General features: G+C 41.0%; 1 protein-coding gene across 1 annotated transcript in view; it reads right to left on the reverse strand.

Moving 5' to 3' along the window:
• plxna3 (plexin A3) overlaps positions 1-21088 on the reverse strand; it is a 136550-nt gene that overhangs the window by 6528 nt on the left and 108934 nt on the right. The window contains exons 14-30 of the mRNA XM_004568188.4: positions 12134-12230; positions 10212-10402; positions 9421-9569; positions 9225-9345; positions 8801-8937; positions 8534-8704; positions 8354-8447; positions 7995-8114; positions 7702-7821; positions 7477-7620; positions 4568-4802; positions 4347-4489; positions 3196-3351; positions 2951-3051; positions 2539-2605; positions 2104-2250; positions 353-512 (exon numbers count right to left, since the gene is read on the reverse strand). Coding sequence (XP_004568245.1) covers positions 353-512; positions 2104-2250; positions 2539-2605; positions 2951-3051; positions 3196-3351; positions 4347-4489; positions 4568-4802; positions 7477-7620; positions 7702-7821; positions 7995-8114; positions 8354-8447; positions 8534-8704; positions 8801-8937; positions 9225-9345; positions 9421-9569; positions 10212-10402; positions 12134-12230 — 2353 coding nt within the window. The remainder of the gene's footprint in view (positions 1-352; positions 513-2103; positions 2251-2538; positions 2606-2950; positions 3052-3195; positions 3352-4346; positions 4490-4567; positions 4803-7476; positions 7621-7701; positions 7822-7994; positions 8115-8353; positions 8448-8533; positions 8705-8800; positions 8938-9224; positions 9346-9420; positions 9570-10211; positions 10403-12133; positions 12231-21088) is intronic.

A 21088-nucleotide genomic window follows, 5' to 3' on the forward strand; every position in this document is an offset into this window, starting at 1 on the left:
ATCCAAAGTTTATGTAAAAATCACATCACAGCCACAGAGATGTCATCCATTGGTTAGCGAAGTCCTTTCATAAGTTATAAACCAGTGAACGTACCCGACTGTAGCCACCTTTGTGACTCCGGTAACGACCATTATTACCAAAATAATCTCATGTTCTATTTAATTAGGCTTTGAAACAGCACGGAGGCCATACACTGAGTGACAACTTTGAAACAGCAATACTTCTATCTGCATCCAGTGGAGTCGCCCCCTGCAGGCTATTAGAAAGAATGCACTTTGCAGATGAAAAGCTGCATCCATGTTTTATACTGTCTGCGCCTTTTCTTGAAGTAGGATATCTGTCGGTAGTTACCCAAGTCCATGTCGTCGGCCTGAGGTCTCTGCGAGTATGGGATTCCTTTGTAAACAGCGTCCAGCAGTTTGTCTTTGACCTGAGTGACTGTGTCGCAGTTCAGCACCTTCACTGGCACCTCAGTCCCAACTTCACCCTCAGGGGGGATGCACATCAGCGTCTGAGACGGCGAGAGAGAAAGCAGAGACTCATCTGTCTGCACCAAACTTTATTAAGCTGCTGCTTGTGTGTTTACCACAGTGTTGTCACAGCGAGGAAAACGTCACGGGCTGTTAAATTGGATATTTTTAACCACACACACACACACACACACACACACACACACAGTCTTTTCGAGGACCCTCACTGACTTAACATGCTCCCCCCCCCCCCCCCCCCCCCCCCCCCCCCCCACACACACACACACACACACACACACACGCCCTTTACATAATTTATAATAATCCCCAGCTGGTGTGTCAAACACTGAACTTTCATTCGCCGCAGACCCCCGACAGAAAACAACGCCGAGTGGTCGTAAACATCCTGCTTCTGTGCTTCAATGATGCTTGTTGCTATGGATACAGTGAACGCAACAAAATCCACTTTGTGGTGAGTTAAAGGACTCATCTGTAACACGTTATAAGGGAGCCTGCAATTTACAGGGTGAGTTTATTGTATGAATCAGGTACCAATAAAACACTGCTGGTTCCTGCTGCAAAATTATGGGGAACAAGTCAGTAGCCAGCTGTGTATTTCAAATAAAATAAGAAACATATTGTACTCATACACTCACACACTACTCAGCTATATCGTATAGCACGCAATTAAAGAGTAACACAGACTGTTCTGGAAAGCACTGCCTCATTTAGCGATATAAATGTTTGTTTTGAGGTTATCAATTACAAAAATTGCATTTGTTTTCTATGAAATTGATTTTTATTAACAGATTAAGTCTAAATTAGTTAAATTAACACAAATTATTGACCTTGGGTAAACGTGGAGGGAACAAACAAGCAAGACAGCTGACAGATTGAGAGCTCTGGCTTAAACGTGCTGCTATAGCATAAACTTATACTGCATATTTCAACACTGCTATTCACTGAAAAACCCCCGACATGGCGTGCTGTCATTTAAAACCTTTCTGTTGGGCAATGATACAGAAGGTGCTTGTCAATAAAACAAAGATTTAATGGAGGTAACATCACATTAGAGCTTCACTTCATTATTCAAGGCATCTAAATGAATGAATTCATTTAAAAAAATCATAAATATCTACAGAAGATTTTTTAACAAATTTAATTATTTCCATTTGTCATTGCATATTTTTAATAGATGGCTTTTTTGGGAAGTTAGTTTAGGTCAAGTCAAAAATCAATTACCCAGTTTGTTTCCAGTATAATGTGTTATTATGGACACGCTGTTATGTTTAGCATTTAGCCGTCAATGGGCCACGAGGACTTGGGTTACTGCAGTGAAGATGATGTATGATTGAAGCTTACATGTCCTTAGCCGCAAATCTTTACACTGTAAAGTAATGTGAATAAATATGTAGCGTTTTTTGTCTTTTTTAAACGGCCGTGTGCTTTATTTCATCAAATTTCTCTAGGAATGACTTGACAAAGCTAAGGCTGGAAATGTGGTTTATAACTAATAAACAAAACTACCAAAATATGGTGAAACCAGCAGTCTATTCTCACCGCAGCTGCACTCAGTCACAGCTCAAACTGCTGTATTTAATTTTGGTTGGTGTGGGTGCGCGTGTGCGTTACCAGCTGTTTGTAGTCGATCTGCTGTCGGATGAGTTTGTCTTCACTGAGAGAATAACGAGCTTCTCCGGTGATGGCGTCAATCGGTCCCTTCTCCATCTGCTGCTTTATGGCACAATACAGCATGAAGAGAGGCTCGCCCGCACACTCCTGAAGGACAGGAAGAGGGGAGGGAATGAAGGGAAGGAGGGGAGATTTTTTTTTTAAAAGGAGGAAAGAAGAGAAGGAGGAAAGCCAGGTTTATTACTACAGTTTAATCCTCAAAACTCATCAGGGGGATTTAAGCCAATCCCCTTCATTCCCTATGAATAAATTAGCTGCAGCTCTGATCTGATTGGTCACGCTCAGAGTTGAGAGGCAGACTTTAATGAGGTCAATTAGGGGGAGCAGGAGGAAAGGTAGGAAGGAAGGAAGGAAAAAGCAGAGAGGATGGTGTACCTTGAGGAATCGATGGAGGAGGAAAGTGAACCAGTTCGTCAGCATCTTCTCAGCAACAGACTCGGTCCTAAACACATATATACAGGTCGGAGGTCATTAGTGAAAACATTAACTCCTGCTCTTTCCTGATTGGTCACATCAAATTGGACAGGAAGAGCTTAATGAGGTCAGTTAGAGAGCAGGAGGCAGGGATTTGGGGGTTGAAGGAGGAAAGACAGGGCTGCTACACCGGCTTCATAAACAAGGACTTTTATTCTGAAGTAGCTCTTAGACATGGGATGCGACACATTCAGTGCAGGCTGTTAATCAGCCAGACGTGGATTCATTCAGCAGATCAGCTTTAATATTCCAGGTGTGACCACCCACTCACACTGAAAACAGTCAAACTTAAAGTGAACAGCAGGGAACGCACCTCCTCAGCAGCAGTTTGGGATGGTTTCTGTTCTCCAGGTTTTTCTCAATCAGGTCGGCCAGCAGCTGTTTTAACACCACTGTAGCATATTCCATCCGACCCTGAAGAGGCAAAGACAAAGACTTAAACCGCTCAGCAATTATTTACATTTTTTTTAACTCATAATAGGTTTACAAGCCTCTACTGCTATCACTACAGGTGTAGTAACCAGCATAATTAGCAGGCTGTAGCACTGTGACAGATACCTGCAGAGCAGCCATGAGCAGGGAGGCCACGTTCCCCCTGTCTCTCATGGAGAACGACCTCTGAGCCTCCAGCGTGTGGATGAAGGTCAGCAGGAACATCTTGTTGTTCAGCAGCTGGCTGAAGAGACGCAGAGCTTTCTCCACATTGGCTGGAGACTAAACAGATGCATGTGCACTTAGTTATTTAAACACAAACAGAGAGTCGCTCACCAAGAGGTCAGGTCAGAGGTTAAAGATAACATCAGTAAACCAAATAAACATCAACAAATCCACAGTGATATAAATATAAATTCATTATTTAGTTGATAAATCTAAATAAACTAGAAAAATCCTAAACAACCCCCCAAAACCTAAGACCTAAACATGTGGAAATAAATCAGAACAAGGCAAGTTAACCAAGCTAGGACTGAAAAAAGACTAAATTTGTACAAGTGGTTATTAATCTGAAAAACCATCAGAAATTTAAATGGATTTAATAAATAAGCCCGGAGGATGAAAGAAGGAAAGAGCAATAAACTCAACCAGATGACAAAAGCAGAATGAACCTGAATAAACATGAACAAACCTGACAGATGTGGAATAAATCTAAGTAACCCTGAACAAAGAACCAAACTGAAATAGGAAAAAATGTGAAAAAATAAAAAATAAAAGATGAACAAATCTGTACAACAGACAATAAACCTAAAGATATGAATGAGAATAACCTTCAATAAAACTGACAAAGTTCAAAAACAAAACCTGAAAACAGAACTAAACAAATTTCAATAAACCTAAAGGGGAAATAAATATGAATAAACGTAAAATGTTTGAATAAACCTGGTTAAACTAAATAAAATTAGAATAAATATAAACAAAAGATCACAAATATAAATTTTTAAGCCTGAAAGAAGGAGATTTTGTCTTTTTTAAAAATAGAAATAAATAGGAATAAACCTAAAAAAAAACAAAACAGTAATAATCTACAGAACTAATTTAAATATAAATCCACAATCAGGGAAGAAAAACTAATCTCTGGAAATTATAGTTCACCAAGTTTAGGAAATTCTTTCCACCTGTGGGCTGATTTGCTGCCACACCCTGTTATTATGATCAGGGAAAAATTGTGGATCCAGAGACTCAAAGATCCGAACATCCTGCCGTATTGTACATACGTCAAGCTCTTTGAGGACGGGGTGTTCTTCTATCCCAGGGAACATGACCCTCATGGTGTATGTCCGATATTCCAAGAAGGGAATCTTCACTCCATCCATGTCATTGGTAAGTTCTTGGATGTCTGTCTGCAGCTCCGCAAAGGCTGCGAGAGGAAGAAGAACATTAAAACAAATCACCACAGAAGGAAGGACTGGAGGTAAGGAAGGAAGGCAGAACACACCCTCTTTGCACTCTAGCGCCACCCGGCTCTCCAGGTTGTCCATCTGCAGCTGGAGGCGTTTGAGCGTGCGGTCGGCATCACGGGTCTTCCTCTTGTAAGCGATCAACACTGCGATGATCGCGATGAGCAGCACGCCTCCGCCTGCTCCGATCCCAATGATGGCAGGCAGCGTCAAGGCACTGTCGGAGTAGATATGGAGCATGCCTGGGGAGTACTCCAGACCACCCACCAAGATCTACAGAAGACAGAACAAAAACGTGTTTATGACACGGTTACCTCCCAACATCAAAGTTTTTTTCCCTTTTGATCAATTTCATAACTTTTTATCTACTTTTGATTATCTCACAGTTGTCATACCTTATTTCAAAGTGCCATAAAGACTCATATTGTCATGAAAGCTTCATGAAATGGACTCTGTGATCAAAAAGTCACATATTTTTCTTATATTAGCCTATTTTAACTGTTAAATCCAGAGTTACATTTAAAACCCTTTAGCTGTCAAAGTCCTGGATGATCATCATGTCTTAAAGACCTCATGATATCATACTATTATACTAGAGCACTTCTCTCTCAAACTGTAGGATTGCTCGAGATATTTAGAGTTTCCAAAAGTCGAATGGGAGACACAGTCGTCTGCTATCAGGCCTCTCTCCTGTGAAACAGCTCCCAATTTGGGTCCAGGAGACAGGCACATCTTATATCTTATATTTTATTCCAGTTATGATCCCATAACTGTGACGCTAATGTGCTTGTTTATACCCGTCCGATAGTTGTGATTCACTAATATTCAGTTTATAATATAAAGCTGTTGTGAACTGGCACAATATGAATAAAACTGTATGGAATTATCTGAATTGAGGCATTTTGCTGCTTTAAGTACAATTCCTCCCTTAAATTACTCTGTTAAATCCTTCATAACTAACACAGTTTAGCTTTGGTTAAAGAAAAACTGTAAAGTTTTAAATGCTGCCATCCACTGTGCAGATGTTACACAGTAACTTTGGTAATGATACTTTGTTGCAGGAGAATACAGATTTTCAGTCTTTTAAAGAGACAAAATTGTAACAAATTATACAGTTAATGTACAAACACACACACAGATAGATCTTCATGTTATACGTGTTTCATTATCTTTGTTGTCTCTTGTATTAATGTTTCATTAAAGTGTTTCCTCTTTACAGCCTTTTAATATCGATTCTACAACAGATGAAGGTACTATGAACAAACTGATAAATAAATGATAAAGAAGATATGAACAGACGCCGGAGGGGAGGGAGGCATTCTGAAATGATAATCGATACTTTTAATAATATATCAATAGTTTGTCTCGTAGGAGGTTCTGTTCATTGATACCAACTTCACTTTGAAGAGCTCTGTGTGTGTGTGTGTGTTTGTATACATGGTGTTGTGAGGACATGAATGTATGTACAAAACCACTACGTGGGGACAAAAAAGTCCCCATAAGGTAAATCATATAAGTGATAAGAGTTTATTCATTTCTTCCACAGGCTGAGCTGTGTGTATCTCATTCATGTGTAAAGAAATGATTATTTATTATTAATTACATTATTTTTCTTATATATCTGAAAATGTTCTTGCTTTTGTTTGTTTCGTATTTGTCGGTTATGTATGGTTAAGGTTGGGCTAAATTTAGTCTTCAGGAAATGAGTGTAAGGCAGTGCAATGTCCTCTGAAGTCCAGGAAACATTACTCTGTGTGCGTGTGTGTGTCACTCTATGATATGTGATATTGAACCAATTACCCATGACTCCCTGCGGCTGCACTTAATGACTTTCACCTTTATAAAGACCCCCTCCTTTTCCTCCTTATCCTCCTACTCCTCCTCTTCCTGTCTCTGTTCTCCCTTCAAAAAGTAGTTCACGGCCAGGATACTCAAGTCCATGTAAACACAGTCAGTGTCTATGACTTAGACAAAGTCACATCAAAGCTATTTTAGGCTTGTTTTTCATGTGATACTTTAGTGAATCCTGGTAGATGGAGGAGAAAAGCCAAATCCACTTACAGGTATTCAAAAAACCTTAAAAATATGAGTGAGACCTATTATTCTCATATCCAGCTTTATAATTCCACTGTACTAAAGTAGCTTTCTATTATTCACAGTTCAAAATAATCCTTATTTTTCACATACTGAGTTCACCTACTAGCTAAAACAAGCCATTTTAGGTGTCTTTCATTTCTCCCTGTAAGCCAGCTTTCTTCTCATTGGCTGCCCCTCGTAAACAAAGACATAAACAATAAATAGGTGGCGTTTCTGTGGAGAAATAAGCACATTAGACATGAACTCTTAAAAGGTCTGGAAAAAGCTGACAGAAAGCTTTTCGGAAGCTCAGTCAGGAAATAAATTCAGCATAAAAAAAACCTTACATACACCAACACAAAATATTTATTTGTAATAAGTTGATCTATTGATTTCCTGCTTCATGGTTGGTTCATTTTCTGTTATATAAAGTTGATGTTTGCAGAGGTTTTTACCTGTTTTTGTCCCTTTTATTGGCTCTATGGTCATTTTTTGAATCCTTTTTGGTGTCTTTGATTTGCTCTTTGTGGTCATTGTGGTTGTTTTTTGTTTTGGCCATTTTTTAAATCTCTGTGTAGTCTGAAGCATCCTTATAATGTTTTTTCCTTTTTCAGGTCTTTTTTGTATCTTTGTTGTCTGTTTTTTCTGGTTTCAGCGACTGTTTTGTCTCATTTTTGTATGTTATGGTCTCTTGTCTCTCTTTTCTTGCTTTGTAGTTGTGTGTTTCCTCTTTGTATTTTACAGTTTTGTTCACTTTAAAAACAAAATGTAACAAACTTCCCTTTCCTGTGTCCTGTAACCTTTCTTGATTATTTCTTGCTGTTTTCTATGAATCACTGGTTAAGGTAAGAATGAAGAGGAGATTACTCACCACGACTCTCTTTTCTCCGGTGATATCCGGTGAATCACAAAGCAGCTGGTTCTCTGACACGGTTAGGAGGCAGGGTGACTCTCCAATCAGGACTGTGTAGTTCAGGCGGTTGTTACCAGGGGCAGGAGGGATCAAATTTTTACCCTGAAACACACAGACAAGTTTAGCTGGATCATTCACACATATACTTTGAATATGGATTGCATCAAGTTTGAGAACTCAAACCTTGAGGATGATGGGTGACCCTGGTTTCACCTCGAGGATCCCAGAGTTCCCCAAGGAGTCAAAGGTTGGGTTCGGGTAGTGTGTAAAGGGGGTGGAGTTAAGCACCAGCAAAGAGGACACCTGCACAGGATGAAAATATTAATGTAATGTCAACATGTCATTTAGAGTAAAAATGCTCCACGTGTGTTTTTATCTCTTATCTGTGTGATTCAGGTTATTTTTTTCTTTTGTGCGTGTCATAAGCTTGTACTATGATAAAGTAGAAGGTGCTGCTTGCTGTGGGTCAGCGATACCTGATCGAAGATGAAGCCAAACTCATCGGGCCGCAGCGCCCCCTCTGGCGGGTCGGGTTTAGTGTAGACCAGACCAGGAGCCAAGCATGTCATTGTGCTGTCATTGACTACAGTGCAGTACTGGAGAGAAAACCATGAAGTCCGGTTAGGACGAAGAATGCAGGGTGACTGCAGAGTGCTGACGGCTAAGGTCGCAGCTGAAACTGGTTTAAAACAACATCTCACAAACAAACTTCATCTCCTCAAAACTCCAATAACCTTTATTGTATTTCAGAGCATAAAACCAATAAGTGCTGCAGTACAGTTTAAGGTCCCGATCCTGAACTTGGGAATAACTGAGGTCAGAGTTTTGTTCTTACATTGTTAGTTTCCACTCCTCCATATTTGGCTCTGACTTTGGGCTCCTGGATGGTGTGCAGGTTGGTTCCCGTCACAGTTATCAGCGTACTGCCACTGCGCAAATAACAGACGCACAGGTTACAGATCCATTATCGTGATTGATTATTTGATTAGTGATGAGGAGAATGTGGAGGATTTACTTGAGGATGGTCCAGTTTGGTTCAATGCTGGTGATGGTTGGGTCATCCGTGTATGTGTACTTGGTATCTGTGCTTGTAACCTCGGCCCTATCAATCTTCAGACGGATGGGGGCTTCGCCCGTGCCTGACGTGGAGCTGGGAGTTATGCAAACTATCTCCCGATCAGTTCGTCTGGTGGAGAAAGAGAGATATATCATTGCATCTGGTTATTATTTACCAACAGATATATTACTGGGTGCATGTCAGAGTCAAGAGATCCCAACTAACTTGACAAACAGACACTCCTCCTTGTTTATGTAGACAGTGACAGAGCTGCCGGCATTCAGGTGTCGACCCATCACCGTCAGTCTGGTTCCCCCAGAAACAGGTCCCTTCTCTGGATGGACACGGCTGAAAGTCGGGCTCTGGAGAATAAAACACAAAAGACAGCGGTGGTACATTAAAGAATAAAAAACATCAAGTATCATACAGGAGTTTTTCCACTGTATGATAATTTATAGTCCATTATAATTAACTCGGCTTCCTCCATGCACTGTTAAGACAAGGCAGACCTGAAGATTTAAATTTAAGAAAGTCTAAAATTCCACGAAATCTAATCCTGATAACTCAACCTTTCAGTTTCCATCACAAATAGTGCGAAATGGTGACTTTAGTGCACGTAAACACACCAACAGGATGCTGAAGCACTCACCACGAAGGCGTACGTGTCACTGGAGAAAGCTCGATATTCTTCGTTGCACAAGCCGATGCAGACCTCTACCCGACCGCCTGGAGAGTGAGGCAGAAGAGCCTCGGCCATGTCACAGACGATCCTGCAGACAGAGAGACGGTCAGACGCACTCACACACTCCAACGTGTCCTCATACCAACATGCTGACACCACTGACCTCTCTGCGCTGATGTATTGCGAGGGGATGGGGTTACAGCGGACTCCCGCCACCTGAACATGGGCGATCTCCTTCACCTGAAGACCCAGGTTCTCCCCCTCGATTGTCACCCGAGTCCCTCCTTCCCGGGGTCCTGTCACTGGACTGATCTGTGGGGGAGGGGCGCAGCTTAGAGATCACATGACATCTGTTTCTTGATTTGCTGCAGCTGCCACTTACTGTCTGTCCATGTTTTCTTGTTGTCTCAATAAGTTATATTTAAATAGATTTCAAAACAGAGAAAGACACAAATGATAAAAATGTCTGTGCAGTGATTATCCTTTAATAAACAGCATAAACTTAAACAACACATCTACAGGTTTCTATGGGATGGTAGCGCACACCCTCAGGGTCTTTTTAAGGTCATTTTAGGGAGTTGTTTTAATTTTATGATCATTTGTGTTGCATTGTGTTGCTTTCCTTGACATAAACAAGGAAGACAAAATATTGTGAACACATGACTTAATATCTTCTAAAACATGTTCGACTCAAAACATGCAAAAAGCCAACATTACTAGACTGTTTATGTATTAGTGTTCTGGTACTCGTTGGGACAAACAGCATTGTGTAGTATTGAGCAAAGGCCTTGTTCTACCACACAACTGTACGTAATGGCAGAAATGTAAAATCAGGCCAAAATGGGTAAATTAGTTTATTGTTGGTTGTTTGCGATCATTCGAAGAGGGCTTCCAGTACTGATTACAGTGAACTGACAACCCTGCAGCATGCAAGTCGCAGGTTTGATTCCCTACCTTGGTGATGCGTGGGTGGCTGCAGCGCAGGTTGTGTCGGGTGTAGTGCATCCAGTTCTGTTCGGGGGACGGGCAGTGCTGTCGGAGGAGGCACTTCCTGCTTTCGGTGCACCACCCGCACTCGAAGGCAGTTGGAGCTTTGAGGCACTGACCACAGCTGGAGCGCTGAGCCTCACACTTGTACAGCAACGCTGACAAACAGCACACGTTTGATCAGACAGCAGCCAAACACGGCGTATCACAGGTGGAAGAGTCGTATGTGCATTTTTGCTACTGTCAGCATGAAGATATCATGAGGTGATTTTTCACAAAGCAGAAAGTTTAAGAAAAATCTGTTGATTATTTTTGCCTTTTTCCATTTAGTCCCATAACTTTATCCAAGTCTCACAGTTTAATCAGTTCGTTGGGGAGGTGGTGTGATCACAGTCACTGTGGTGGGCCCACCAAGGGGTTAACCCGTCCCACTGGAGGAATTTTCAAAGAAACTTGCAGATAAATAAAGCAGGCTTTTTGGGATTTTGTCACAATCATTAAGAAAAGACGGATTGATCCGAATGGTTTTCCAAACGTTTAACTTCATCCAAGCCAGAGGTCTAAATCATCTGCAGGTTTATGGGCTTTTAATGATTCAGGCAATAATCTATTCCAAACTGAAAGATGTTAGGCTGAGAAATAATGACAGGTTTTTTCCACAAAGTTACCAAACTAAGTGCACATACTCTCATAATACATTGTTTAAATGATACTTATTTTTCTTCCTCAGGCTGTTTATCATGTTTGGTAAAACTTTGCTTCATTAAATGTGAGAGTTGAGTGTGAAGTTTAAAAATAGCTTATAGCAACATTGTTTTACTGATTTGGTCCCCTTGAGATCAATTTGTTATATACGTAGCCCATGATATAAAATGAGTTTGACACCTGTGCTATAAATACTCAAACTCTGTCCCGACAATCAGCAGCAATCAGCTGCTCGACGCTGCTAAAATTACACGATGGCCCCAAAGCAAGAGAACACTGGAAGAAAATGAATGTTTGCAGGAACGGGCGAGTGGAAGTTCAGGTCTGCAAGTTCAGAGGAAACAACTTGTAGAAGTTTGACTGATGACCTTCAGGAAGCAAACTCTGGAGCGGTGTCGCTCTGTTCTGCTAAGCAGCTAACCCACATCGCTGCAAGCTTCATGGAAGAACAAATCTCTGTTCGACACAAATTTCAGTGCCAGATGTTTGCAATCAAACATCTAAAGGGCTTAAATGCGTGTTTGGAACAACTCCTAGAAGGCAAATAGAAATTTTTTGCTTCACAGAAGTATGAGCATCTCTCTAAGTGTTCAGCATGGCAGTGGATCGATCATGCTTTAGGCCTGTGCTGCAGACACTGTGAATGTTTCACTGGCAAAAGGAAGCATGGATTCAACCATGGAAGGACCAAATTCCAGAAGCAAATATTACAAAAAGCTATGAAGAAAAAAAATAATGAGATTTATAGGATGGAAATATTTCCAAATCAATGGGATACCTCAAGAGAGCCACAAAGCCCCTGCAAAGCCCCCGCTCACACCCAGCGTTAAATATCTCTAAGAGCATAGCAAATAGGAAGAATAACCCAAAATCCTGAGCTACAAAACGCCTTGAAAACCTTTCATTTGTGTCAATATGGGCTTTAAATATTGAGCATTTAAACATTTTTTGTCCTTTCTGTTTTCATTTACGACAAACAGAAACGCACACTTTTGTAGCTCTGTATGTTTCATTTAAATAAACTTGATGTTTATATTTACTGATGGTGTCTCATTTGTTTCATATTCACCATACAAACTAAGACTTAAATTAGACTGATTATAAAGCAATCAAAGTTGATAAAAGCTAAGTCCTAATCGACTCACAGATTTCTGAAGACGAGCAGTTTGATTAGCAGGTTTTACCTTTCATAGACGCGGGCTTGTCGATGAAGAAATCTCCATCCCAGACAATGGAGAAATCCACCGGGAGATCACCAGCCTCGTCCCCTTCATACCAATACTGCAGAGACACAGAGTGGGAGTAATTTAAGTATGGCACGTTTTAATTGGGAAACGGAAAATTTGATTCTGTGTTAATTAACGGGAAGCAGCAGGAACAAATTTTAATTAAAGGAGGAGAAGAACAAATCGATGTAGAGAAGAGAGAAGAACAAAAAACAATGCAAATGATTGTATATGCAGATAAAATATACTGAAGCCAGCGTTCAATAACCACACTGGCAACTGTAATAATATGAGTACAGCTGATATTCACACAAGTGTCAGTGCAGTCAGTATTCCTGTCTTACTCCACCAGTCAGACAAACATCAAAACTACCCTCCTGCTCCAAATACAACTCTGAACCATCAAACCCTGAACTCCACAGACCTCCGGAGGCACCAAGGTTTTAGAGACTTTGCAGTAAGTCCTGGATGTTATCATGTGAGGCCACCATGGACTGGATGACTTTTCTTTTCCTCACCACATTTCACAGGAGTTCAGTCAGACTGAAAGGCTGAGGCAGCACCTTTAACTCCTTGTCATGTTCGCTGAGAGCCCCATCCTGCTGAAAGAGACCACTGCCATCAGGGAGTGCCAATGGAGGGTTGGCACATGTTAAACAGTCTGCAGACTTTTCAGGGTCTAAAAAAACCGTCCGGTGTGCCGGATTGAACCCTGGGTATACTAGTGACCAAAGCAATGCACAACAGGAAAATTGCTTTGCATGTAGACTTTAAAGAATTAAGTAATACAGTAATGGCAAATACCATACAGCAGACAGATATCCATCTTCAGGGATCTGAGCAGACATGTGCCTGAGACAGGATAGCCATTAGAGAAGATGAATGCAGGCCCTAAGTATTGCTTAACTGCAGTCATTGTTTAGGTAAGTGGTGCGCATCATAGCGACATCCATTTAAATAGCAGGAAGCCTTTTAAAAAAAAATCTTAAATGTGCTCTTAATTATGTCCGTGGTGCTGAGGTTGTGGCAGATTGCAAGTATGTAACAATATTACTGAAAATAACACATTTTGTAGGCGCTACAGCAGCATATGGTGAAAGTCCCACAGCTAATGTTTCTACAGCCGGCGTTACTTCAGGTAAGATCTGTACAGTTTCTTTTCAGAGAAATTGAGGACAGATGGTGCTGCTTTAAAGAAAAAGATGGAAAATGGACACACACACAGACACACACATACTGGATCGGTGTTGTCATGGCGGCTGCAGGTCTCTATGGTAACCAACAAAACACTGTCAAAGAAACAACATTATGGACTTAGAGCTGATAGGAACCTGATCTACCTGCCGGTCTCATCGGAGATAAACAGTGGGGTGTTAATGGAACAAAAATCTAAAAAATATAACCTCTGTGAGTGTGAGTGTGTGTGTGTGTGTGTTGAACAATACACTTCATCTCCCATGCTGCTGAGAAGACAGAGAGGCTGTGTCCTGAATATGTCAGCTCGACTCCAAAGGCACCAGATAATCTGACGTCACACAGCCGCACACACAGCCGGTGAAACCGAAGTCGGGTTTTCAGAAAGATTGAAAATCAATGTGTCTTAATGACTCTGGTCTGCTGCTCATTTCATTAACTTACATCACACACACACACACACACACACACACACACACACACACACACACAGATTAATTAAGATGTGGCAGCTCTATAATCTTACTTCAGCAAAAACATCTACTGTAAAAAATAACCTCCTGTATGACACTACAGGACAGAGTCTGCTGCACACACACACACACACACACACACACACACACACACACACACACACACACACACACACAAAATTAACAAATTTCATTAAGTGAAAACGGGTTCAGGTCAATATTCCATCCTCAGCAAAAATACTTCACCATCCAACCACAGTTTTACGGCTTTTTACCTCTCTCTCTCACACACACACACACACACACACACACACACACACACACACACACACACACACACACACACACACACACACACGCGGAAGCAGAGACAGGGCTGTAATTAATAAAGCACTGATATTAAAATGATCTTTTCTGCAGAGCTGCAAGAACGGCCTCATTGTTCATAAGTGCGAGCACTTTTGTGTCTTTGTGAGGCCTGAATTGAATTTCAGAGCTCGTGAGGACATTTTGTGGAAAGTAAAGTTCCATTTGGAAAGAGAAAATTATCAAAAGAAATTACCAAAAATTGAGGACATTTAGTTCACAATGAGGCCATTACAAGCGTCCCCTCAAAAAACTGGGGTTGTGGAGCATTTTCTGTAAAAACAGAAGAATTTTGCTTTGTAAAACAGAAAATGGACATTTATTGAATGTTAGAAGCGCTTTTAAAACAAGTGCATTTCAAGAAATTGAAGATATTTGGACTAATACAGGAATTTTTTTAAAAAGAAAACCTTATTTTTGGAAAAGATACATTTTCAAAAAATGTTGGTATTTTCCTAAAATATCCTCATATCTAGTAGTTAGTGGGATTAAGTTCATTGATGACTCTAAATTGCCCACAGGTGTGAATGTGGGAGTGATTGGTGGTACCCCGCCTCTCACCCTGTGAAAGCTGGGATAGGCTCCAGCCCCCCCGTGACCCTGAAAAGGATAAGTGGAAGAGATTGGATGGATGGATCCTCATATTTAGTGGGACATTAGAGAAAAGTGATAGTTTTCTGAAGGTGACGGCATTTTGGAATTGATCCTTTGTGTAAGACAATTTGGTTACACATTTTGCAAAAATTTAGAAAAATGGGGATGTTTTTGAATGTATTTAGCTTTTAAAATGTGTCCTTTTTAGAGAAGTAGTAGATTTTTCTATCACATGGGCACGTTTTGGAAGTGGAGATATTTTGGGAAAGTGAATCAATGCTGAGCAAAGATTTTTTGGGGAAAATTTTGTTGGACATTTTATGCAAATGTAGAAATTTTGGAAAAGTGGCAGCTTTTAGTAAAGTTAGCATATTTTTCAAGAGTACATTTTTAGAAAATTAGCATTTCAGAATGTGTTGTTTTTACGAAAGTAGGACATTTTTGTTAAAATGTGGAAATTTAGGGGAAATATTTTGGAAAATTGAGTCTAAAAATACTTCAAAGGCACCAAAAGGAGGTTGTAAACATGTTTACTTCTGCTGTAAAAATGGGAATTTCAACCCAAGAGTCTGTGGGCACAGACTTGTGGAGCGAGTGGCCGTCAGAGGAACTGCAGTTTTTGTCTCATTGGCTTCATTTTTCAGCCTGGGAGGCTAGATTAGATTCAGCTTTAGATTGCAATGGTTAAGATAAGAAGCCCTTGAATACAGTGAGAGTCCTCGCAAAGACATAAGTACATTGAGTGTGTGTGTTAAAGTGATGACCACACAGCTGAAATATGTGAAATACCAAGACCAATTGAGAGACAGAGAGAGAGATGTGTGTGTCTAATGTGCTGATTTTCCATTAAAAGCAGCCAGCTGAGCCCAAGAGAGCAGCATCATAAGTCATTGTAACGCACACACACTCTCTCTCTCACACACAGAGGCAGGCAGGATAAGAAATGAAAGGAGAAAGTGCTGTTGAACACACACTGGCGCCACAGATGACAATCACAGGCGATGCTGGTGAACGCAGCTCTTATCTGCAGCTCGTACAGTGGCAGAGCTCCAACCTGTCACATCTGAAGCTCACAAACACTCCTGATCGCACACTCACGCCACAACTGAGCCTCCAAGATGAGGCACAAACACGACTACTCAAGCATCAATACCCAAGCACCAAAGTCACTACATTTTAAGCATAAAACATGAAAACCGTGTGCATTTAAGCCATTTGTTGCATCACTTTTTTAGCTGGGCATTCAACTGTAATGTGTTTGTGCACGTATGTGAGCCCCTGGGTATGAACATTTTTAAATAGCGTTATATTCACCGAGTATAGGCATAGAAAGAACAATGACCTGCCCTTTCAGGGCACACCTGTATTCATATCCATCCAAAAAAGCTTCTATGCCAATTTTATTTGGAGTCTGAAGTCAGATGAAGGCCCTTTCACTGCACATTTGTAACATCTGGACCTATAATTTGTTTTGCAAATGTGCCACCACTCCACTAACAAATATGCGTTTTGTAAGACACACACAGGCTAGTAGCTGCTCGTGTGTGTAGTTTAGCTTTCTTGGCACAATGCTAGCATAAGCTAACTTCTACCAAAAGATGAGGCTGAGGACTGTTGGCATATCCGGTCCAGCAGAAACCATAAGAGTGGTCGTCTTTTCTCTTCTCTTTAGGTGGTGGGACGTCTGTACTTGTGGTTTCCTCCACACATGAAAGTGATCTGTTTCCCCCTCTCATTAGCTTCCTCACTGTTAAGCACAGTCTTTGATGTGTCACACTCCCATAATTTGAACCATCCAGCAGCTGGTTCGAGGCTCCCTTTGGCAAAAGGAATTTTCCAACCTTAATTTTTTAATTTACCTGGTGCGCTTCTGCAGGGCTGTTCTTTGTCACCAAAGACCAAGTAATTCTGCTCATAACTTTTATGGATATAGTTTCCAAGTGCAGCCAATGGGTAAAGGGTGTAAGCTTCATTGGCCACAGGATCACGTTTCTGCTCGTGTCTGATGGTGCGGTCGTGCTGGTTTCAACAAACAATGATCTGTGACTCACACTCGCTGTTTGGGATTAGAATTAGCAAGTCTGAGGTCATGGTTCTCAGTCAGACGAGGGCGGAGGGCGCACTCTGGGTTCGGAGTGAGTTGTTGCCCCAAGTGGAGAAGTTCTAAGTATTTCGGGAACTTTTTCGGGAACTTCACAAGTGAAGGAAGGAGAGAGCTGAAGATTGAAGGATGGACTGGTTCAGAGTATCGAGTGGAAACTTTCTGCTGTGGTAAAGGGAGGGCTGAGTGCAAAAGCAACGCTCAATTGATGAGTCTACCCTCAGCTATGGTCGTGAGTTGTGGGTAGTAACTAAAAGAAGGGAGACTGTGGCAGAAATGAGCTTCCTCTAAAGGGTGGCCAGACTCTCCTCCAGACATCCTCGTGCACTTCCTAGTTGAGGTCTTTCAGGCATTTCGTACCAGGAGAAGGCCCAGACACCCCAGCGGATGCTGGAGAGATTACATGTCTTGGTTGGGTTGGGAATGCCTCACTGACACTCCAGAAGAGCTCGAGAAGGCGGCCGGGGAGACGCAGGTCTGGGTGTCTCTGCTGAGATTGCTGCCCCACAACTGAAGTTACTGACTTGGCTTGAACAATATTCAAAACAAAGGCGTAATTGCAAAAAGCACCTTTACAGGTTAATGACTAGGCAAACACATAAGCGAAAACGATCCCCCCGGACTTCTGAGGAGTTTATTTGTAGAAAAATCTATAAATTTTTAAAAAGAAATGTAAAGTGTAGATATTGCAAGCAAAGCCTTTTCTATAGAGTTTTATTTCTTCAAATTCAAATGTTTAGGTTTAAATTTAATTTAGTGCTTGAACTTCCACAACCCTGAAACTGTAACAACTTCAGAGACTTTTAACCGTCATTCTCTTCTTTCCTATTCACTGTGCTGTCTGTACAGTTTATATAGCTGTTTGCAAAGAGGTATTATTTGTTGCTTGCTTGATAGTTTGTTTTCCCTGCTCTTTAAAAATATATAGTGATAGTACAGTAAGTCTGTACAGTACTGCAGGGCCTGAGCGTTACAATAAAGCCGACCCATGGCTGTGCTCTGTGTAACCTGCCTTCCCTCTTTGTCTTTTTAAAGCTTCTTACGTGTGTCTATTGGCTTTCTGGGAGCTGCTGAGCGCTCAGATGTGATTGTGTGATCTATGTTTTGTGTCACTTGGCTTGTTATTCAGAGTAATTCACTGGGAAAAATTTCTCCCACCGGGACAATAAACTCGGGTCGATCTTAATTCTTGTTTCTTTTTACTTGTCAGTATTTCTCTTCCTGCTCCTGTCTGCTTTCTTAGTGTCTCTCCTCTGTCTCTCTCTCTCTCCTGCTGGGTCTTAATGTCACAGAGCTGGTGGACACACACAGAGTATGTGTGGCTCTGTTGTCCCCATGGTAACCCTTGTGGTCGCTAGGGATGCCACTATGGGGTCAGAGGTGCTTGGCAACAGCGGCATGAACGTGTGTGTGTGTGTGTTTCTCTTTAAGAGCTGCTCATGCAGTACGTTGAACTGCAGTTCCACTGGTGTCCACTGGGTTGTGTGATTAAATTTAGTGGACTTAAAGTGGACGGGAAACCTTATGATTCACAGTTTTTATACCTGTACAGGTAATCTTTATCACCACAGATTTGAATGGGAAATTTAAAACGAGGCTATTTGGTTTTTAAGTGAGACAAAGCTGGCAGTTTGGGCCTTAAATGAAACAGTCAGATTTCATTTAATCTGACTGTTACAAACTGAGTTTGTAGCTTCTGTATCAAAGGCTTTTCCAGAGGCCCTACACACTTTGATAAAGTGAACATTCACACTTTGGATAACTGAGCTGAAACGTGGTTAAAGGCTGTACAGAAAACATCAATCAATCTAAATGTTATATAAATCAGCCTATATCTTCCAAGTCGTCTGATATGCACCATTGAACAGCAGATAGCCTCTTTGCTTCTGGCCTTGCAGTGGCAGTGCAATAGTAATCTAGGGGCTAAAATTGTCCACACTGTGGATAAAGGCGTGCCTTTGCTGCAATGACTCAATTTATCTTTAAATTTTAACTTAAATGTAAACCATCTTTCTAAATCTCTGGTGCCAGTCTTGATTTCACACTGGTGTTAACAAGCTGAGTTGTATGGGCCAGGTGAAACTGCTCACAGAGATGTATGGTCTTGGTAGAAAATCTCCTTGCTGTTGCTTTGGTCAGCAGCAGACTGCCACAGTCCCCTATAGTTTGCAAACGCCAACTACTTGCTAAGCTTTCACTACAGCCTGGTGGTGAGTTAGCAGGGCAGCTGGGTGCCACAGTAATCCATGTAAATTATGGACAACTGCAGGAATCTGCTAATGTCCAAGGAGGTTGTGACACAGCACTCTGCTGGTGACCAATTTTACCCAGTCACAGCCATCAGCCTATAGCAACGATTTTCAAACCGCTTTGTGAATACAGTGGTCCCTTGTTTATCGCGGAAGTTACGTTCTATAAATAACCCACGATAGGTGAAATCTGCGAAGTAGCCTACTTTTACAATTATTATAGATGTTTTCAGGCTGTAAAACCCCTCACTACACACTTTATATACTTTTCTTAGACAGCCATCAACATTTTCACACTTTTCACTCTTGTTTAAACACTCAAAGTTCAAACCTTCGAAGAAAAATAAGTCCAGTATTATAGAATGAAACTAAAGGCACCCACAGTTACATTTGACAGTGCAAAAAGTTTCGTCGACATTGTTGTGTTGGTTGGGGAGAAGACTTACAAACATACAGTACAGTGTACAGAAGACATGGCACCAGATTGATTGACAATGGTCTACAGCCAGGAGGTTTCTGACTGGCGAGTAGTAGTGATGTGTCGGTCGCGAACGAAAAGGCTCTTAGAGCCGCCTCTTTGAAGTAAACGACGCAAGCCGGCTCCTTATTGGGAGCCGTGGTTTTGTTTTGTTTTTCTCTCACCCTCTCTCTTGCACTTTTTTCCCACTTCACTCTGCATGCAAGCCTTGTGCTTTGCGCTGGGAAGAGGGGCGGTAGTTACACTTTGTTTTCATATTTTAATTTATATTTAATTGTGTTGTGGTTTGCAGTGTTTTGTGTTGTTTCACTTTAAATTTGTTTAAAAGGAAAAGGCTGAAAATTTAAATAGCTAAAAGTTGAAATGTAAATAGTTGGTTTTTGTATTATATGATTTATTTATTACATTTTATGTGGCGTGAATAAATAAAAGTATATTTATGGTGGCCTCTAGAGACAAAGCCCTTACAAACTCCGAAGCGCGTACAAACTCCGAAGCGCATACAAACGCCGAAGCGCATACAAACTCCGAAGCACTTACAAAACACAACAGAAGTGCTCCGGGATGCTGGGCGCAGTGTTGAGCTTTTGTCACCTCGTGGCTACACAAGCCAGCAAGTACCAACGACCGGATTTGGTGTGTGGTACTAACAGGTAAATTATTTTTTTTTAATTATTTGAATATATATAGAGTGCTTGTGTATAAATACACAAACAATACACATATGCTTTCAATTGTGCAATTTAAGTGATCTAGGTAGCGAGTAGTGACTGTTGCCGAATGTAGCTGGGTTTCATTGTATAACTTGAATAACTACGAAATAATTGTTCATCAAGTACTGACAGAAATATTTAGACGTTTTACTTTTTTAAAGTGATTTATTGTAATAACAACACAAAAATATCGGCAATCAAAACAGTCAAAGAACTCGTGCTGCAGAATCATATATACATTAATTTATCAGACCGTAATTGATTAATTAACATGGATTTTGCTTTAATGATGCAGTTAGAGATTGTTTTACTTTAATTCTACACTGATAGCGGAGTTTGATTTAACACAGTGATACAGCCAAAAATACCATGAGCTTTAAAATAAATGGTATGCTGTATAAAACAAAATATTTGTACTTAGTGGCCTGAGGTTGCAATCAAATTTCAGTGGGTTGGTGCCACCTCATGCCCACAGCATGGGCACACCCTTGGCCACATTATAACCCAGCATAAGGAAATCATTTTAGTTCTTAAGTAAAAGCGCTTCCTCCACCACATTCTGCTTTAATAATATTGGGGGTGAAAGGAATAGGACAGAGGAAGGAAAAGAAAAATGATAAAGGAAGGGAATGGGAAGAGAGATTGGAAAATGAATGGAAAGGTGCATGTAGAGTAGGAGGAACATAGCAGGAAGGAACGGGGGGAAAATGAGAAGAATTCCCTTTGGAATAACTGCGGGCGAAGA

Source organism: Maylandia zebra, linkage group LG20, assembly GCF_041146795.1.
Source record: "Maylandia zebra isolate NMK-2024a linkage group LG20, Mzebra_GT3a, whole genome shotgun sequence".
Classification (NCBI taxonomy): Eukaryota; Metazoa; Chordata; class Actinopteri; order Cichliformes; family Cichlidae; genus Maylandia; species Maylandia zebra.